We start from the raw sequence: 21599 nt of genomic DNA on the forward strand, positions 1-21599 counted from the left end.
GGTGGAGGAGCAGCGCGCCGCGTGGGAGCAGACGGCGCCCGGCTCGCAGGCCGCGCGCGCCGACGTGCACCTCGAGGAGGCGCAGGTGAGTCTAACCTGCGCAAGCTAGAGGCGGAGCTGCGCGCGGTGGAGGAGCAGCGCGCCGCGTGGGAGCAGACGGCGCCCGGCTCGCAGGCCGCGCGCGCCGACGTGCACCTCGAGGAGGCGCAGGTGAGTCTAACCTGCGCAAGCTAGAGGCGGAGCTGCGCGCGGTGGAGGAGCAGCGCGCCGCGTGGGAGCAGACGGCGCCCGGCTCGCAGGCCGCGCGCGCCGACGTGCACCTCGAGGAGGCGCAGGTGAGTCTAACCTGCGCAAGCTAGAGGCGGAGCTGCGCGCGGTGGAGGAGCAGCGCGCCGCGTGGGAGCAGACGGCGCCCGGCTCGCAGGCCGCGCGCGCCGACGTGCACCTCGAGGAGGCGCAGGTGAGTCTAACCTGCGCAAGCTAGAGGCGGAGCTGCGCGCGGTGGAGGAGCAGCGCGCCGCGTGGGAGCAGACGGCGCCCGGCTCGCAGGCCGCGCGCGCCGACGTGCACCTCGAGGAGGCGCAGGTGAGTCTAACCTGCGCAAGCTAGAGGCGGAGCTGCGCGCGGTGGAGGAGCAGCGCGCCGCGTGGGAGCAGACGGCGCCCGGCTCGCAGGCCGCGCGCGCCGACGTGCACCTCGAGGAGGCGCAGGTGAGTCTAACCTGCGCAAGCTAGAGGCGGAGCTGCGCGCGGTGGAGGAGCAGCGCGCCGCGTGGGAGCAGACGGCGCCGGGCTCGCAGGCCGCGCGCGCCGACGTGCACCTCGAGGAGGCGCAGGTGAGTCTAACCTGCGCAAGCTAGAGGCGGAGCTGCGCGCGGTGGAGGAGCAGCGCGCCGCGTGGGAGCAGACGGCGCCCGGCTCGCAGGCCGCGCGCGCCGACGTGCACCTCGAGGAGGCGCAGGTGAGTCTAACCTGCGCAAGCTAGAGGCGGAGCTGCGCGCGGTGGAGGAGCAGCGCGCCGCGTGGGAGCAGACGGCGCCCGGCTCGCAGGCCGCGCGCGCCGACGTGCACCTCGAGGAGGCGCAGGTGAGTCTAACCTGCGCAAGCTAGAGGCGGAGCTGCGCGCGGTGGAGGAGCAGCGCGCCGCGTGGGAGCAGACGGCGCCCGGCTCGCAGGCCGCGCGCGCCGACGTGCACCTCGAGGAGGCGCAGGTGAGTCTAACCTGCGCAAGCTAGAGGCGGAGCTGCGCGCGGTGGAGGAGCAGCGCGCCGCGTGGGAGCAGACGGCGCCCGGCTCGCAGGCCGCGCGCGCCGACGTGCACCTCGAGGAAGCCCAGGTGACTCTAACACCCAGTTGCACCAACCATATCCAGCAAAACTCACTAAGTACTATCAAAAAATTAAATTAACAATGCACTTTATTATTACACTTGTAACACGGTTTATTGTCCAATAATTTCAATGGTGTTAGTTAGTCACTTTTGCTTGTCACCCGACGATATTTAACAGACTGATTCACGTAAAACACCAGTGAACTATGAAATTTCCCTTGCAAACAAATGTAGCGAACAGTGACAGATGGTTTGGTGCAACCGATCCTAACAGTGTTTTCACATTGACGCGATATGTAGGATGCTAAAGTGTCATTCTATAGAACTTGCTAACTATGAAAACAAAATTCACTAGTAAATTCATCATTCAGAGGCAATTCCAATATGGCGTTTTGTTTACATAGTTAGCGAGTTCCATAGAATGACACTTTACAACCGCGAACTAAAATAAGCAGTTGGAGTCTTATGGGTCAAAATTCTTTTAGATGCCTTGTTTTTTGTCCCAAAAATAAAGTTGCCGAAGTGGGGCTTTTTTTGGGGTGTTATCTTCGAGCGACACCGGCTTCCGACATGTCGGAAGAGAAGAGCCCAAGCGATATCTTATCGTACAAATCATTCTGCCTTTCTTGCGGGGAGAAACGTGCACACAGTCGCACTTTTCACTCACTACTTACATATAAAGATCAATCTGTTATTGATTTGTTGGTTACAGATCCGCGAATACGAAGAGCTGAAGATGGAAGCGTCGCGACAAGCGGCTCGCTACCTGCAGGAGCTGGACTCCGTGAACCGCGAGCAGAAGGCCGACCAGGACAGACTGGATAATGAGCTGCGCCGCAAGGGCGAGCTTGAAAACAAGCACACGCAGAAGGTATCTACTACCACAGGATAAATAGTACTACCCTACACAGTGGCGGATTTGCAGTCTTTGCCGCCCTCGGCCCCAGGCCCTATAGCCGCCCCTTTCGCAGCAGCCATCATATTGACTACATTTTAAGTTATTTCTTGTTACCATCAGCGAAATTTTGTGTCACAATTTGCCACCCCTAATTTATTGCTGCCCTAGGCCCGGGCCTTACTGGGCCTAGGGCAAATCCGCCACTGACCCTACAGCAATGACTCTTCCTACAAAACCGAAGTTTGATAGCGATTCAGAGACGAATCATGTTCCCTCTCCATCTCTTTCGGCTATATAGGCAGTTGTGATGCTACTACTAGGAATATGAGCCATAATTTGCACTAGGGTACAGTGAATACTAATGTGTTTTTCAATTTTGGCTAAATACATCTACTGTCCAGGCGGCAAGGTTGATTATTGAAGAGCCGGGAAATTTAAAACTCAAACGTTTTCTCTCGATGCTTATTTATCCTATACTAACAAAATATCGATGTGGACTGTATACATATATTGACCTATCAAATCAAAAACAAATCAAATATCATTTATTATCAGACAACTAAGGCTCATAGATACATACCTTACAAACTAACATACATACAATAGTAAAATCTTACAAGCTAAAAAACTAAGCTATAACTAGGTATGCGCTCGCGTGTATAGCATAAGTACTTAACTACTTAGTACTTAGTCTAATTTGGACATCTACACTGCGTGGACTATTTCGCGCGGTGGCTCACTGTATGTGGACGGTGATCCTGTGTAATATTTCATATTATAACATTTATATCAGGATCTCCTTTACATGTAATCATTTTCTAAAACGCGGTATGTTCGCAGGGTCACGAGAGAAACGAGGCAATGAAGCGCGTGGAGAAGCTGAACGAGCACATCCGCAGTTCCGAACAAGCGCTCGAAGAGCAACGCAGGCTGCGGGCTGAGTTGCAGGTACATTTGAATTATTATAATAGTTGTTGTTGTAAACCTTATTGAAAGGGTATAAGGTACTCCTATGGTCAGTTAAAAGTTTTGGTACACTAACGAGTATAAGTGTGTAAGTTATTGAAAAGCAACACCTGCAATCTAGGAGGAGCCTTTTGGACACCAATGACCGATTTATTTAATCTTTTGGACACCAATGACCGACATATCCGCACCGCAGGTTCCACGCCAAAGACTGATTAATCGGTCACAGACCACAGAGCAACATAGACCTACGTGCATATGCATAAAGTTCTATTTCAGTTTTGACCCTTCGGTGACGTGGCGTCCGAGTGAAAGCTTTTGTGTTTGACATGGCGTCGAAAAGGTTAAAGCTTCTCGGGTCAGAGGTGTAGGGTTAGAGCTTTATTTGACGTTAATCCTGAAGAATGGCCAGGTCCAAACCAGAAACTGTAATAACGACAAGTAGCAATTAAAAACATTGTATTATGTGTAGAGTTAAAGGTGACTCAGCTTAGGTAAGAAAGCACATCAAATTGTATGAAAGCATCTCATAACAATCAGTCAGATTCATATGATATGTATTCTCATTTCTTTTATTGATTTTATTTTCTTTTCCTTTTGTAAGATTTGATATGTTTTCTGAAAGAGCTACGTATTTGTGATTTCATGTACAGTCAGCGTCAGAGAGACGTGACCCCCCTAGTATCAGTATAGAAACTGTACAATAATTTCGTCATCACACGTAATGTTTGCGTAGCTGTGTGGTTTCATAAGCGGACTTAAGATCCTAAGAAACCGGGTTCGAGACCGATCCAAAGCGTTAGAATCTTTTTGGTTTTTTCTTTGTTTTGTTAAGTTCAGAACTATTGGAAACTAAATACGGGTAATATCAAATATTATAGTAGAAAAAGGAAAAAATAACATAAAAACAATCTTAAAAACACTGTATTTTATTGGTATTTTATCTTTGCATAACAGCTGCATTGTAAACAACAATATTATAGTGTGAGTTAATTAAAATTGTGGTATGTTACATAGGCTGCGATTATAGCTGTCTTAATAAGTAATAGCAAGTAATAGGAGGGAACCGGAGGGGAAATCCCTAGGATACTGTCTATTGAATATAGGCTGGTGGCTGTATATTGTCTTTGCCTTACACCATCAGAATGACTGAGTCATGAAAGTCCAGACAGGATATATTTTGAATGTCGAATCGCGCGTGATTAGTAGTTACTAATATCTATTATGCAGTTGCATAACAGATAACTATATATAAATATTGGGTTTGATTAATAATGGGTATGTATAAAACGCGAAGATATTCTAACCTTGCGAGCCATTAACTACGTTTCAGAGAGAAACAGCATGTTATCGGCCAGCGATAACAATATTCATCTCCTGTCACGTTACCACAATTTTAGGAAACACAACACTTACCTACTCGTATACCTTGTTTTTAGCATTAGAAAAAGGGTTAACAATCTTGACAAGTCTTGTTATGGAATAACGCTTCTAACAAAAAGTAACTATTATTTATGAAACCAAAGTAATGTAATACCTATATATCCTTGCTACATAACTGTAACATATTTACTAACTATAACTTATTTTTCAAAAGTGTTTTAAATGTAAAGACACGTTAAATGCTTCTCCCAATCGAAATCCTAATATTTTTTGGCAAAACTAAGACGATCGTCGCGATGCTTATTAAACAAACTTATTTTTTTTGCTGGTTTATAATGGTGTATCTGGGCAGCGTGCAAATGTCTTCTGACAGTGCTAAGAGATGACCCCAAATGTCTCAGCTGTTGAGCGAGTTGTAGTAAATGGAGCGTCGGTATGAATTTGCACAATACTACGGTGCCGCTGAGATTCCTCTGTGTAGGCAGAAGGACGAGGGCCTTGCCGATCTTCTTTAAAGTCACCCGTTCTTTCATACCGCCTTAGCCAATTTGCGAACCGTGTTCCTCTGCAAATAAAAAAACACAATTTAAACTTAATAGGTCTATTAACAAAACATGGCCAATGAAATGGAGTAAACTCTAAATAACTCACCGCTATTTTCATTTCTCGTGCAATTTTTTTAATACTCTGGTTTTGTTCCCGAAGCACTACAATTTTCGATCTCATAAAAGAGTTTAATCGAACCATTTTAAAACTCAGTTGACACAAGTTTTCGGACAAGTCGAGAATAATATGTAACAACGTTACTACTTCGGCACACCTAGAATAGACGTAACGATGACGGTAATGATTTGCGGCGGATGCGAATTATTACAAAGTTACCCTAAAACTCAATTGTAATTTAAAAAATGCGAAACGGGATAATCATACTAAATTCAACCTAAACACATATTTAGTTAAAGATGTTATTACTCACTTTCGGATTCGGATATGAGGGTAGAGAAATAATAATAAACAAAGACAAGACTATATTAAGTATCTATGACTAAGACAAGGACGCATCGACATACGAGTAACTTCCACCTCTACGATTTGACGATAGTGATTCTTATTTTCGCAAGTAATAATATGTGTTCGGTGGCTCAATGGTATAAGTGACGGACTAATGTAAGAACATGATGTAGTCTTAATAACAGCCGCGAGGTCCGAGGATCGATTCCCAACAACGGTTGGAGACAAAAGGGAAAAATGACTTTTTGAAATAATATGATGCTTGATACAGCTGTGGCGATGTTGAACTAATGTTTCGACGTTGCCGTGTGAGCTATAGTTTTAAAATCAGGGGGGTCACGTTTCTCTGACGCTGACTGTACATATATGTTTATTTTTTAGATCAAATTCTATAAAGTTATGTACTCACTGAGTATAATTGCATGAATTCTATAGTAATTTAAATTCTATTTTTCTTAATTACTCGTAATGCATGTTAATTATAAGATGTAATAATGTTTTGAAAAGATGTGTCCCGCCGAGTTTGTTGCCGGTCCCATATTGGGATACCCTCCTCCAACTGAGGGGGGATTTAAATCTTCTCGGGGCAGAGGTGTACGGTTGGAGCCGGTAAAGGTTTATTTGACGTTCATAAGCGCATTGTAATATGCCTACTTGAATAAACTATTTTTTATCTTTTGTACCTACGAGTATGGCCACCAGTGCCGCGCAGCAGCCAAATGATTTTAATACCTTCATTTTGATTAGTTATTTATGAGGAATATCATTCATACAACGAAAATTTCTGTTGCTATAAACACATGGGGGGCTATTCATAAAAATCATAAATTACGTCATTTCAAATTAGGGGGGGGGGAGGTTTGGACATCGGATGATGGTAGCATGACGTAGGAGGAAACGTAGGAGGAACTTGGTCATTCGAAGCATGATTTTTGGATGACTTTAGGGGGGAAGGGGTCAAAAATCGTCAAAAAACGATGACGTCATTTATGGACAGCCCGTGGCGCCTATTTTGTATGTAGGTATAATCAGAAAATCACTAATAGTATTAGCTTGTATTTTACATCAGCCCTCGTGGATCAAGAACTTCTGTTATAGAACGTTGCTTTGGCAAAACTTCCCGATAAGGTGTGAAGTGTCGCTGGTTCGATTTTTTTTTAAACTCGAGGTTTGATGGAATAGCAAAGTGATGAATACAAGCTCTTTTTATATTGATAGGCGGACGTTGGCTCCTGCCGCAGCCGCGCCGACGAGCTACAAGCGGCGCTAGAGGACGTCGCGTCTCAGCTCGGAGACGCGCGCGTCGACAAACACGAGGAGGCGAGGAGGAGGAAGAAGCAGGAGATCGTCGAGAACTTCAAGCGGGAGATACCCGGCGTGGTGAGCTATGTAGCTACTACACTACTTCCTTTTACTGACACGGTCGTTTCGTGCAGCCTTAGAGTCGGATGCACCACACCGTCGGTCCTTGTAAAATTTTTTTTTTACTTGTATGGGAAGTTTCATAGCCCACTGCTGACTTGTTGATCAGTCAAGTGTGGTTGGTGTAGGTTCAACTGGCTCTTAAGGTTGTCGGGCAACAATAGTGCTGACGAGCTACAAGAGGCGCTAGAGGACGTCGCGTCGCAGCTCGGAGACGCGCGCGTCGACAAACATGAGGAGGCGCGGAGGAGGAAAAAGCAGGAGATCGTCGAGAACTTCAAGCGGGAGATACCCGGCGTGGTGAGCTATGTAGCTACAGATGTAGTGCATAATTGTTTTCCATCGTATTTTCACGGAAACGTACAAACGTATCTCTCTATTTCAGTGAGTCTCGGTACAAACTACATCTGTACATTCGTTCGCCCAATACTATATTGTTGCCATGTGTTGTTACTATATTGTTGCATTTTACGTCAAAAATGTGACAGTTACGTAGGATGTGGCGTCCTCAATAACTTTCTACAATTTTTTGTCGGACTTAGTGTATAGGGCGAGCCTGCCATTTCATCGCAACATTATAATCAGTATACCCAATATATTGCCTACAGTATGACCGCATGATCAACATGTGCCAGCCCACCCACAAGCGCTACAACGTGGCCATCACCAAGGTGCTCGGCAAGTACATGGAGGCCATCGTCGTGGACACCGAGAAGACCGCTCGCCGCTGCATCCAGGTCCTCAAGGAGAGGATGTTGGAACCTGAGACTTTCCTTCCACTGGACTATATTCAAGCTAAGCCGCTTCGTGAGAGACTTCGGTAAGTCTTGTCCTGGCAGGGCCGTCATGTGAAGGGCGTAAAGAAAAAACTGTTTAGAAGGAATATGTCTTCGGCAAATACAGTCAAGGTATTAAACATCGACAAAGTGCCAAATTATGGTTACTTTATTACCCATACATCAGATTGTGTATTTATTTTTCTAAATTCGAAATACGAACAAATCTTAATTAGGTTTTATTTGTTAACCGCGAATCGGCCGCCCTGACTACCTACAGCTACACGTCCTGACATTATCTAGTTATGTCCCTTTTTACACCTTTTGAATTCGCAGTAAATTAATCCTAATATAGTTTGTCAAATGACTGTCTTATTTCAATCATAGACAGATATAATCATACTATCTTTGTCTTACACTAGTACTAGCACCCAAAAGAAAAGGATAAGTATAGTTTTCCTGGTTCAGTAAGAAAACTGACAAATTGGTTTGACCAACTAAGGCACTGGTCCCACCGCGAGCTAGTAAGCTATGAGCTATCGGCTATAAACACGAACAAAAGATAAGCACTCCCGTGTAAATAAAAGAGACACGGCGATATTTATAGCTCACCGCTGGGCGAGTAACTATAAATATCGCCGTGTCTCTTTTATTTACACGGGAGTGCTTATATCTTTTGTTCGTGTTTATAGCCGATAGCTCATAGCTTACTAGCTCGCGGTGGGACCAGTGCCTAAAGGTTTTATTTGTTAACCGCGACTTGGCCACGCTGACTGCCTGCACGTCCCGACATTATCTTGTTGTCCCTTTTTGCACCTTTTGAATTCGCTGGAGAAATTAATCGACTTAAGACTTTATTTGTTATTCGCAACTCGGCCACCCTGACTGTCTGCACGTCCTGAGACTCGTGACTCGGCCATCCTACCTGTTTCCACGTCCTGACGTTTTCTTTTCCCACAGCGACATCCGCGAGCCGAAGAACGTGAAGCTCCTGTTCGACGTGCTCCGCTTCGAGCCGCCGGCGATCCACCGCGCGGTGCTGTTCGTCACCAACAACGCGCTGGTGTGCGAGACGCCGGAGGACGCCTCCAGGGTCGCCTACGACCTGGACCGTAGCAAGAACAGCAGATACGATGTAAGTGCACACATTTACAACTAGTACTTAAAGTTGGAACATAAATAATTAAGTTGTTCACAGTTAAAACAAGTTTTAATTTGTTACTTTAGTGGGCTGTCGTTACGCAAGTTGTTGTAAATAAATGTACTGTTGAATTTCGATAGTGAACAAAAACTAATAGAAGTTGTGTTACTGGTCCAAAATTATTCCTCTCTAAACTGACCTTCCTGCAAAATCTACTACAAATTAAAATAATAAGGGGTCATCCATTAATTACATCACACGTTTAGGGGGAGGGAGGGAGTCAAGAAAATGTGACATATTGTGACATGGGGGAGGGGGGAGACACAAACTTTGTGACGTCACTTTAACTTCATCAGTAACCGAAAATTTATTTAAATTAGTTTATTCGCTGTACATTTAAATAACAAGTTTTTAAAACGATAATCGTTTTTATTCGTTTAATTTTCTTTCCTAAGCAGTTTTGGGTTATAAAATTACTAATATTTATATCGTCAAAAATATTTTGATAAAATATTAATAATACTTAGGTACTTACTTAATTCGATTTGGCGATTTCGTAGAAAAAATGTGATGTCACACTAGGGGGGAGGGGTTTGCCAAATGTGACCAAGTGTGACAAGGAGGGGGGAGGGGTCAAAAAACCTAGAAAATCGTGTGACGTAATTAATGGATGACCCCTAGTAACCCTATTTTAAATTTTGTTTTTTATTTGACCCTATGATTGATTGGTAGAGATTGCCTTGAAACGTTAAATCCGCTGTTTATACTTTATTTGCGTTATAAAGTAAGCAAAAAAACATGTATTTACAAGTGTGTCTCCTATTAGATCTAACACAGACATTTATGCCTATTTGTAGAGAAATCTCTCTAAAATCTTATATTTTTTGTAACGTAACATAACAACTATAATCTGTGGCACAGGCACTGGCGCTGGACGGCACATTCTACCAGAAATCCGGCATCATCTCCGGCGGTTCCCTCGACTTGGCTCGCAAGGCCAAGCGCTGGGACGAGAAACACCTCTCCCAACTCAAGGCCAAGAAGGAAAAGCTCACTGAAGAGCTGAGGGAGAGCATGAAGAAATCTCGCAAGGAATCCGAGTTGACGACCGTAGACTCGCAGATACGAGGATTGGAAGCGAGGCTGAAGTATGCGCAGAGCGACAGAGATACTACGGTAAGTTTATAAATGTTTTCTACTGAATTCTTCTTGGCTCTAGTAACATAAACCCTGGTAGGAGAAGCACCTCTCTCTTGACTCAAGGCCAAGAAGGAGAAGCTCACTAAAGAGGTGAAGGAAAGCATGAAGAAATCTCGCAAGGAACCCGAGTTGACGACCGTAGACTCGCAGATACGAGGATTGGAAGCGAGACTGAAGTACGCCCAGAGCGACAGAGATACTACGGTAAGTTTATAAACCGTTTATTGCTAAATTGTTACGGACTTAAGGGTGGTATTCCACCTATCCAATTTCTTAGTCCAATGTGTATTTCGTCTCACATTTTGCTTTAATGAGAGAGTTACACGCACTGACATTAGATAGGTGGAATATCACCCTAAGTTTCACAAAGTCTGAACGAAAACTAAAATGTAAAAGCCGGCTGGGAATGCAAATTTATCAACAATATAATAAAAATATAACATCTTACGTACTGTAGAACTTCGACTAATATATTTAAACAAAATTTTCAACCACAGAGACGCGCTCACACCCTAATGTCCAAGCGATCATTTTGTAAGTGAGTTGTGTTGCAAATTTAAACGGTTTATGTTTGTTACAGTTGAAGCAGATCAAACAGTTGGACGCAGAGTTAGCTGAGCTCGAGAGGGCTATGGACAACTTCGGAGTAAGTGGCTCTTTTTATTAGGGTTCCGTATCAAAAACGGTAAGAAGGAACCCTTATTTTTATTATACCAGTAGAATAATTTAAACTTCTGCATGTATTTAGAATTCATCAAATATTCCTTGTTATTTGATGACGGGTTGTTTAGAAATAGTAAAGTCAATGTCAAATATACTTTATTCATGTAGGCCTAGTAACAAGCACTTATGAATGTTTTACATAATAAATTATCTTAAGCTAATTATCAGAGCAATTTATTAATGTTAATATTATTCCATATACTATTATAGTACACGTTGTCATTCGTTATATGTTACAACTGTATTTTTTGTACTTTTAGCCTCAAATCGAAGCGATCGAGCGTACCATCGCCGCTCGCGACGCCAAGATCCAGGAGGTGAAAGAGAACATGAACAATGTGGAAGATGTCGTCTTCCGCCGCTTCTGCCGCGACATAGGTGTCGCCAACATACGGTAATGCCACTTTATATTAAGAACGGGTCACTCACGTATTTTAAGTCGAATAACGCTCTCATAATATATGTATTTAATATGCCTTTGTCTCACGGAATCTTTGTTATTAAAATGGCAGCTTATATTTAGGTTGTTTTAGCAGAAAATTTGTACATGAGGCCGAGCCACACCGGCTGCGTGTGCAGCACGCTGCGTGGCGTGCGCTGCGTGACGCGTACGTGCACGCGCACGTCACGCACACGCATCCGGTGTGGCCTGGCCTTTAATAGGGGAGGAGATGAACATATTAGGCCATGTTGAGCAGATTTTGCTATTGGGCCACCACCACTAAAACTACATTCTGATTCTTTAAAAAAAACAATGATATATCTGCCAAAATGTATGAAACAGCATTTTTTCGCGTTTTCGGTGTTAGTCTCATAGTAAAAGTTGCTCATTATGGCCTTTAATGTTCACTTCGTAAAATATAGCTATAGTTCGTTTTTTTTAGCATTAGAAAGAACTTGAAAGAAGGTAAGCGATCTTGGCATGTCTTTTAATTGAAAAACGCTTTTTAAAAATCAATAACTATTACTTATGAAAGCAGAAGAACATAAATGATCGTATTAGATTCATAATTGTTACATATTTGCCGTAACTTATTTTTAAAATGTGTTTTTCAATTAAAAGACACATCAAGATTGTTTACCTAATTTCTAATGCTAAAAAAAACGAAGTATAAATGTTGAAAAACATCCTACATGTTTTGACGTATTAATCCTCTAATATATTATTGATCGAATTTTTATATTATTTATTTATTTATATATTTATGATTTATAATTATCATTGAAATGCTCTAAAACACTTTCGACTTCGTAACACAAACAAAGTTCGAATACAAATTGGTTATAAACTTATAGTCAGTACGAAGAGCGTGAGCTGCGCGCGCAGCAGGAGCGCGCCAAGCGGCGCATGGAGTTCGAGGCGCAGATCGACCGCATCGCGTCCAACCTGGAGTTCGAGCGCTCGCGCGACACACAGAGTGAGTATACCACCATCGCCTTCTCTTTCTCACTTTTTAGGGTTCCGTACCCAAAGGGTAAAACGGGACCCTATTACTAAGACTTCGCTGTCAGTCCGTCCGTCCGTCCGTCTGTCTGTCACCAGGCTGTATCTCACGAACCGTGATAGCTAGACAGTTGAAATTTTCACAGATGATGTATTTCTGTTGCTGCTATAACAACAAATACTAAAAACAGAATAAAATAAAGATTTAAATGGGGCTCCCATACAACAAACGTGATTTTTGACCAAAGTTAAGCAACGTCGGGCGTGGTCAGTACTTGGATGGGTACGGAACCCTTCGTGCGCGAGTCCGACTCGCACTTGCCCGGTTTTTCCCTCACCAAGCACATGGCTGAATCTCACAACATTTTTGTAAATTATTTATTTATATTACAAGAACGGTTTACACCAATTACACTTGCAAAACACACTTATACTCAAGTAACAGGGTAGAAATTATTCTTCAGTTCTTTCACTCACTCATAAGGCCTTTATACATTAAGTCTGCCATTTATTTATATGCATTGTATTGTTCAAAGTGATGGTGCAAGACCAAAATTTAATGTGGGCAAGGGACATTTTGCGAGGCCCTCTGGTGGCCGAATTAGGTATAAATCACTGGGGCGCGAGGCCACTCGGACCGCGAGGCCGTAGGCGGTAGCCCACATCGCTCACGCCTAACGCCGCACCTGGTTCAGTAAAGTTTAACACATTCAACACCAAGAACCCGACTGTCGGGTACACTGTTCGTAGCGACTACGCGCTACATACGGCGAAACCGTGGCTACGCGCTACGAGCGTAACCCGTAGCACTTAGTGGTAATGAATGTGTTAAGTACGATTACATGCATAAATTACCTTCTAGTGTAAAGAAATTTGAGCTCCCGCCGTGTGTTTTTCTTTGTAAACGATGCCTCTCATGGCCACAAATGTTTTTTCAGTCACTTGTCACATTATATAGAAATTTATATTTTCATTTACAAGTTATTGTTATTTCTATTTTCCTATCGGGTGTACTTTCTGAAGCGGCAACTTCATTAAATGAGAACTATTTTTAAGCCCGCACCTCGATCTCGATCTAAGGAGGAGGCCTATGTTCAGCAGTGGACGTCTTATGGCTGAGATGATGATGATGATGACCTCGATCTAGCACCTACGCCCATATCGACTTTAGTTTCGTTTATTTGCATACGTCTATTAGATCGTTTCATGTGAACGTAGCTATGGAGACACCTGCAGTTTGAAAATGTTTTATAATTTTAAAAATGATATTTAACTCGATAGAGAACGTAACCCGGTGGGAGCGCACGGTGCAGGACGGCGAGGACGAGCTGGAGGCGGGGCGGCAGGCCGAGGCCAAGCAGCGCGCGGACGTGGACCGCGAGCTGCAGCGCGCCGAGGCGCTCAAGGCCGACCGCGCCGAGGCCCGCGCGCGCCACGACAAGGCCGAGGAGGACGTCAACAAGGTAACCCGGGGGGAGCGCACGGTGCAGGACGGCGAGGACGAGCTGGAGGCGGGGCGGCAGGCCGAGGCCAAGCAGCGCGCGGACGTGGACCGCGAGCTGCAGCGCGCCGAGGCGCTCAAGGCCGACCGCGCCGAGGCCCGCGCGCGCCACGACAAGGCCGAGGAGGACGTCAACAAGGTAACCCGGGGGGAGCGCACGGTGCAGGACGGCGAGGACGAGCTGGAGGCGGGGCGGCAGGCCGAGGCCAAGCAGCGCGCGGACGTGGACCGCGAGCTGCAGCGCGCCGAGGCGCTCAAGGCCGACCGCGCCGAGGCCCGCGCGCGCCACGACAAGGCCGAGGAGGACGTCAACAAGGTAACCCGGGGGGAGCGCACGGTGCAGGACGGCGAGGACGAGCTGGAGGCGGGGCGGCAGGCCGAGGCCAAGCAGCGCGCGGACGTGGACCGCGAGCTGCAGCGCGCCGAGGCGCTCAAGGCCGACCGCGCCGAGGCCCGCGCGCGCCACGACAAGGCCGAGGAGGACGTCAACAAGGTAACCCGGGGGGAGCGCACGGTGCAGGACGGCGAGGACGAGCTGGAGGCGGGGCGGCAGGCCGAGGCCAAGCAGCGCGCGGACGTGGACCGCGAGCTGCAGCGCGCCGAGGCGCTCAAGGCCGACCGCGCCGAGGCCCGCGCGCGCCACGACAAGGCCGAGGAGGACGTCAACAAGGTAACCCGGGGGGAGCGCACGGTGCAGGACGGCGAGGACGAGCTGGAGGCGGGGCGGCAGGCCGAGGCCAAGCAGCGCGCGGACGTGGACCGCGAGCTGCAGCGCGCCGAGGCGCTCAAGGCCGACCGCGCCGAGGCCCGCGCGCGCCACGACAAGGCCGAGGAGGACGTCAACAAGGTAACCCGGGGGGAGCGCACGGTGCAGGACGGCGAGGACGAGCTGGAGGCGGGGCGGCAGGCCGAGGCCAAGCAGCGCGCGGACGTGGACCGCGAGCTGCAGCGCGCCGAGGCGCTCAAGGCCGACCGCGCCGAGGCCCGCGCGCGCCACGACAAGGCCGAGGAGGACGTCAACAAGGTAACCCGGGGGGAGCGCACGGTGCAGGACGGCGAGGACGAGCTGGAGGCGGGGCGGCAGGCCGAGGCCAAGCAGCGCGCGGACGTGGACCGCGAGCTGCAGCGCGCCGAGGCGCTCAAGGCCGACCGCGCCGAGGCCCGCGCGCGCCACGACAAGGCCGAGGAGGACGTCAACAAGGTAACCCGGGGGGAGCGCACGGTGCAGGACGGCGAGGACGAGCTGGAGGCGGGGCGGCAGGCCGAGGCCAAGCAGCGCGCGGACGTGGACCGCGAGCTGCAGCGCGCCGAGGCGCTCAAGGCCGACCGCGCCGAGGCCCGCGCGCGCCACGACAAGGCCGAGGAGGACGTCAACAAGGTAACCCGGGGGGAGCGCACGGTGCAGGACGGCGAGGACGAGCTGGAGGCGGGGCGGCAGGCCGAGGCCAAGCAGCGCGCGGACGTGGACCGCGAGCTGCAGCGCGCCGAGGCGCTCAAGGCCGACCGCGCCGAGGCCCGCGCGCGCCACGACAAGGCCGAGGAGGACGTCAACAAGGTAACCCGGGGGGAGCGCACGGTGCAGGACGGCGAGGACGAGCTGGAGGCGGGGCGGCAGGCCGAGGCCAAGCAGCGCGCGGACGTGGACCGCGAGCTGCAGCGCGCCGAGGCGCTCAAGGCCGACCGCGCCGAGGCCCGCGCGCGCCACGACAAGGCCGAGGAGGACGTCAACAAGGTAACCCGGGGGGAGCGCACGGTGCAGGACGGCGAGGACGAGCTGGAGGCGGGGCGGCAGGCCGAGGCCAAGCAGCGCGCGGACGTGGACCGCGAGCTGCAGCGCGCCGAGGCGCTCAAGGCCGACCGCGCCGAGGCCCGCGCGCGCCACGACAAGGCCGAGGAGGACGTCAACAAGGTAACCCGGGGGGAGCGCACGGTGCAGGACGGCGAGGACGAGCTGGAGGCGGGGCGGCAGGCCGAGGCCAAGCAGCGCGCGGACGTGGACCGCGAGCTGCAGCGCGCCGAGGCGCTCAAGGCCGACCGCGCCGAGGCCCGCGCGCGCCACGACAAGGCCGAGGAGGACGTCAACAAGGTAACCCGGGGGGAGCGCACGGTGCAGGACGGCGAGGACGAGCTGGAGGCGGGGCGGCAGGCCGAGGCCAAGCAGCGCGCGGACGTGGACCGCGAGCTGCAGCGCGCCGAGGCGCTCAAGGCCGACCGCGCCGAGGCCCGCGCGCGCCACGACAAGGCCGAGGAGGACGTCAACAAGGTAACCCGGGGGGAGCGCACGGTGCAGGACGGCGAGGACGAGCTGGAGGCGGGGCGGCAGGCCGAGGCCAAGCAGCGCGCGGACGTGGACCGCGAGCTGCAGCGCGCCGAGGCGCTCAAGGCCGACCGCGCCGAGGCCCGCGCGCGCCACGACAAGGCCGAGGAGGACGTCAACAAGGTAACCCGGGGGGAGCGCACGGTGCAGGACGGCGAGGACGAGCTGGAGGCGGGGCGGCAGGCCGAGGCCAAGCAGCGCGCGGACGTGGACCGCGAGCTGCAGCGCGCCGAGGCGCTCAAGGCCGACCGCGCCGAGGCCCGCGCGCGCCACGACAAGGCCGAGGAGGACGTCAACAAGGTAACCCGGGGGGAGCGCACGGTGCAGGACGGCGAGGACGAGCTGGAGGCGGGGCGGCAGGCCGAGGCCAAGCAGCGCGCGGACGTGGACCGCGAGCTGCAGCGCGCCGAGGCGCTCAAGGCCGACCGCGCCGAGGCCCGCGCGCGCCACGACAAGGCCGAGGAGGACGTCAACAAGGTAACCCGGGGGGAGCGCACGGTGCAGGACGGCGAGGACGAGCTGGAGGCGGGGCGGCAGGCCGAGGCCAAGCAGCGCGCGGACGTGGACCGCGAGCTGCAGCGCGCCGAGGCGCTCAAGGCCGACCGCGCCGAGGCCCGCGCGCGCCACGACAAGGCCGAGGAGGACGTCAACAAGGTGATCCAGGCCTAGGGGACGACTCATCCTGCACTACTTTACTCTTACATTTTATTATATACTGCGACAGAAAAATAAGTTTTTGGCAAAAATTTCATTTTTGGTACAAGCTTTTATCGCTGACTGTACTTTTCTTACGACAGACGACTAATACTCATCGAGACAATTCTAAAAACCCCTAACACAATTAGGTTGCGTTGTTTCATCACAGAGGTCCTATGGCCACCTCCTGTCTCCATCATCAGATCAGCTCGATGGTGCCATAATATTGCATTGTCATCCGATTTATACATGCATGCAAAATATCAGCTCAATCGGAAACTGGGAAGTGGATCAAATTTAACTTGCAAGATTTGATTACTGACCGACACACAGACAACGATCAGGCGGCCTAGCACGGTCGCGTTTTTATCCCTTGTCACCATGCCTGTCACGTTCTAACAAGTATGTAAGTGCGAAAGGGACGCGCATAGTGATAGTCGATAAAAATGGAACCGTGCTGCGCCCGCAGGTGAAACTAAATAAAAGCTTGTAAAAACCGTCTTTTAAAGGCGCTAAATAAGCTTTAGCTTTTTTAACTTGGATTCGATTATTAAAACGAGTCGCCTAAAATATGTCTAAAAGAAGTTAATGAGGTATGTAATACGAATCCACGGAAAGTTCCCTGTGGCACACTTGAACTTTTATACAAGGCTTTATATCATTTGCCTCCTATATTTAAAAATAAAAACAGGCGTCAAAAGTTTGAACATCAAACTGGGTCCTAAAGCGACTCGACCAAGAAGTAATTGACGAGCTATGTAATACAAAATAATCCCCTAGGAATAGACTATTCTTTTTAAAACACAAGGTCATTGTGAAATGGTGGAGATGCTGGGATGGCAGTGTGGCATAATTTTTCGAAACTGTCTTTAGACCGAAGTCTTTACATTTTTGTCGCGTATCATTCTACCACATAGGTCATCAATATGTGCAGCCAATATGTTTAAAACTTACTATATATTTTGTTTGCAGGCTCGCAAAGACCTGGCGTCCATCCAAAAGGACATCCAGAGTGTTCAGAAGCAGATTACCAGCATTGAAGCGAAGATCGAAAGCAAGCGCAGCGACCGGCACAACATACTGCGACAGTGCAAGGTATGCTATACGGGACACGGGAATTTATTGGGCCCCGAGGGAACTAACCTAAGTCGCTGTTATAGTTGATTTTGCTTGAAGTAAATATCAGATCTGAAGAGATCCGTTATATTCTGTCGTTGAATTTCTGTACTTTATGTGAACTCGTTTTAGAACAATAAAGTGATGTTCTCTTGTTATCCATACAGATGGACGACATAGTGATTCCGCTTCTGCAAGGCAGCCTGGAGGATATAGGGGACCATGAGTCCGACCCCTCCTCCTTGTCCACGACCCAGCAGTACAACAGGGATGCCAGGTACACACGCTCTTAGCCGGCTGATCCAATGCACAGCGGATTATCCTTCCCTTTGGTCTTTAACTTCATGTACTCACAATAGCTTAGGGTGGTATTCCACCTGTTCCATTTCTTTGTCATTGAGTCTCACTCTCTCATTAAGCAAAATGTGTGACGCAATACGAATACACATTGGACAAAGATATTGGACAGATGGAATACCACTCTTAGACGTCAGTTCAAGTCTGTGAGAGTATAGCAAAAATCCAAAATATCCAGATGTGCATAATTGTTTTCCATCGTATTTTCTACGTTCGTATTTGTTATGCTTCTTCAGTCAACCTCAGTACTTTTTGTACCGAGACTGACTGAAATAGCAAGACACGTTCGTACGATTCGGTAAAAATACGATGGAAAATAATTATGCACTACATCTGTACTAAAATCTTCTATTTGTCTATGTGTTCTTACTTATTTGAGCGATAGAGAGGCATATAGTTAAACAAGATGTTTGGCGATAGGCCTGGTACTTTTCTGTTTACAATGTTGATAGGGAGAGACTTTTAAATCAATTGTTTTGTTCAGTATCCGTGTGAACTACCGCTCGCTGTCGGAGTCCCTCAAGGAGCTGGAAGAGCCAGACGAGGTGAAGCGCAAGGCGGACAAGCTGCAGAAGGCCATCAACAACCTGCAGGCCACAGTTGACAAGATACAGGCGCCGAACATGAGGGTAACTTACATGTTTAATATTCTGTAGCTAAACCGGCAACAGCACATTGTCTGTTCTACCTATCCGCCCGTATATGACACTCAAATTTTATTTAAAAACCTAAGACATAGTCTTTCATGACACTACTTAGTTTTGTAAAGCACAGCGTAACATCATTGAGAATTTTTATATATTTTTTTATAAAACATAAGACACGAATCAATAAATGTTTTCGATTAGAGATCGGCAAGTAAAAAAACATTATTTCTTCTGTCTTATTCATTTTCTAACACTGAAACTAATTTAAACACCCACAGGCCATGCAAAAGCTAAACGAAGTCCGCGAGAAAGTGAACGCGACCAACGAAGCGTTCGTCGCGGCCCGCAAGCGCGCGCACCGCGCCAAGCTCGCCTTCGAGAAGGTCAAGAAGGAGCGCCACGACAAGTTCATGGACTGCTTCGAGCACGTGGCCAACGAGATCGACGCCATCTACAAGGTTGTTAGCTACTTTATCATTATCATCTTTTACTGTCTAATCTCGGCCTCGCAGTTTGGCTTTCGGCCTCGCAGCTTGGCTTTCGGCCTCGCAGCCAGTACTCGTACAAAGCAGGAGTAGTGAGAGCGATGGCTCTCTCTGCCAAAGCTCTGGCAACTGGCAAGACGGTTTTGGAAGACATCGCAGTGCACACGGTGGTAACACACATCGCAATCTTATCTTTTTAAACTTGTAATGGGCAACATTACTATATGGAAATTTCTGTTGAAATTGACTTGAGACGAAGATATGATAAGTCATGCCAAAGGTTCATTCTTGTTTTAAATGTGTAAAAGTCCAACAGTTTGTGGTAATTTGACCTTTCTTTCCAGGCGCTGGCAATGAACCAGTCAGCCCAAGCGTTCCTCGGGCCGGAGAACCCCGAGGAGCCCTACCTGGACGGCGTCAACTACAACTGCGTGGCGCCCGGCAAGCGCTTCCAGCCCATGTCCAACCTGTCCGGCGGGGAGAAGACGGTGGCCGCGCTGGCGCTGCTGTTCGCTATACACAGGTTAATAGAGATACTACAACTAGGTAGACGCTCCAAACATTACCATATCCTAGCAAATCAAGCAAAAAAAGCAAATAATAAAATACATTGAAAAATATATCCGATTGAACACCAGAGAGGCAAGTACTTGATGGCGGTGTAATATAACACGCCAAACGGCGCATCCATGTGCCGTGTCACTGACGCCTCGGGGGTAAAATTTAGTTTTGTGAATAAATAATGCTAACCTATAAGTGGGGTGTTTTTCAGTAGATTATCATCAAAAAACTATCGACGTCAAATGCCTTCTTTGGCGTCGTTGTCACGATTTTGCGTTGACGTCAACTGCCGTCTGTGGCGTTCAAATGATTTGTCGTATTTTCCAGCTACCAACCGGCGCCATTCTTCCTCCTGGACGAGATCGACGCGGCGCTCGACAACACCAACATCGGCAAGGTGGCCTCCTACATCCGCAGCAAGAAGGGCTCGCTGCAGACCATCGTCATCTCCCTCAAGGAGGAGTTCTACGGCTGCGCTGATGCACTAGTCGGGATCTGTTCAGAGGTAAAGGCGATTTCTACAAGTAGCAGTGCCCGGAGCCTACCGTGGATAACGAAATTTCGGTACCTGCCTCTCTCTCTGATCTTGCATATTGAAATTGTAATATCGATTTTCGTTTTTTGCGGTAGGCCCTCAGGCATAAATCTCGATACTTTACTGACTGAGACCTTACAAGATTAAGTGCTGGTAGGTTTCTAGGTGCACCGTTTTCGGGACTTGTGTACGAAATATAATTTCGAAATTTACCTGTTAACTATGTTACCTGACATGTACCTGTTTTTCGGTAAAGGAAACCTGGGTAGAAATACAAAGGTGTGTGAATTTTTAAATTCACATTAAGATAGCTTTGGGAGATGGAACTTTATCACAGGTCTCACTTACAATCAGAGGTTTTATGCACCACAGGTCCCCCCTGGTATATTGGTTTGTGGTGATGGGTACCTTACAAATTTCTTGTTAGCAAAAGTAGAGATTTGTTATTGTCTGGATTTTATAAAATTACTAATGTATACATTGTTTGTTTCCAGCCGGCAGACTGCCTGGTCAGTGACGTGTACACGCTCAGCCTGGAGAAGTACGAGGACTAGAATACATACATTATTCTTTATTCATCTATTGACATTTCATTCGTAAAGTTTAAGTTATGACATACATTCAGTTTTGTAATAAATCGTGTTTTATTAATGTATCTAACTCAGTCTAAAGAGCTTTGCTGCGGTGTTTACAGGCTTGATAGATAGGTAGCAGACAGAGTTACTTTCGCATTTATAATATTACTAGCAACCCGCCCCGACTTCGCACGGGTTACAAGAAATCTTAACAAATTTTACATCTAAACCAGGGGTCTCTAAACCCCGGCCCGCGGGCCAAATCCGGCCCGCGACGCGTTCCAATCCGGCCCGCCGACACCCAAAGCGAGTGCCCACTGTCCGGCCCAAGCTCCAGGGGTTTCGCATTCATTGAGAGTGGAACTGTTCCTAACAGCAGCAACCAGACACCCGCCCCTGGCGCAAAAACTGACGGTTGCCCGCGCGAAAGTTTCTAAGGGACAATATGGCCCTCGGGTAAGGAGACCCCTGATCTAAACCTTCCTCAAGAATCACTATTGATAGGTAAAAACCGCA

General features: G+C 48.4%; 1 protein-coding gene across 1 annotated transcript in view; it reads left to right on the forward strand.

Annotated features, from left to right (window-relative positions):
* LOC134669944 (structural maintenance of chromosomes protein 1A) overlaps positions 1-21145 on the forward strand; it is a 33981-nt gene extending 12836 nt beyond the window's left edge. Inside the window, exons 9-25 of the mRNA XM_063527571.1 lie at positions 2042-2200; positions 3068-3175; positions 6806-6967; positions 7618-7829; positions 8746-8920; positions 9848-10102; positions 10707-10772; positions 11110-11243; positions 12146-12267; positions 13575-13756; positions 17780-17902; positions 18091-18200; positions 18765-18909; positions 19206-19385; positions 19757-19935; positions 20301-20478; positions 21003-21145. Coding sequence (XP_063383641.1) covers positions 2042-2200; positions 3068-3175; positions 6806-6967; positions 7618-7829; positions 8746-8920; positions 9848-10102; positions 10707-10772; positions 11110-11243; positions 12146-12267; positions 13575-13756; positions 17780-17902; positions 18091-18200; positions 18765-18909; positions 19206-19385; positions 19757-19935; positions 20301-20478; positions 21003-21062 — 2550 coding nt within the window. The 3' untranslated portion in view covers positions 21063-21145. The remainder of the gene's footprint in view (positions 1-2041; positions 2201-3067; positions 3176-6805; positions 6968-7617; positions 7830-8745; positions 8921-9847; positions 10103-10706; positions 10773-11109; positions 11244-12145; positions 12268-13574; positions 13757-17779; positions 17903-18090; positions 18201-18764; positions 18910-19205; positions 19386-19756; positions 19936-20300; positions 20479-21002) is intronic.
* Positions 21146-21599: the final 454 nt, after the last annotated feature.

The sequence above is a fragment of the Cydia fagiglandana genome, chromosome 13 (assembly GCF_963556715.1).
Source record: "Cydia fagiglandana chromosome 13, ilCydFagi1.1, whole genome shotgun sequence".
Classification (NCBI taxonomy): Eukaryota; Metazoa; Arthropoda; class Insecta; order Lepidoptera; family Tortricidae; genus Cydia; species Cydia fagiglandana.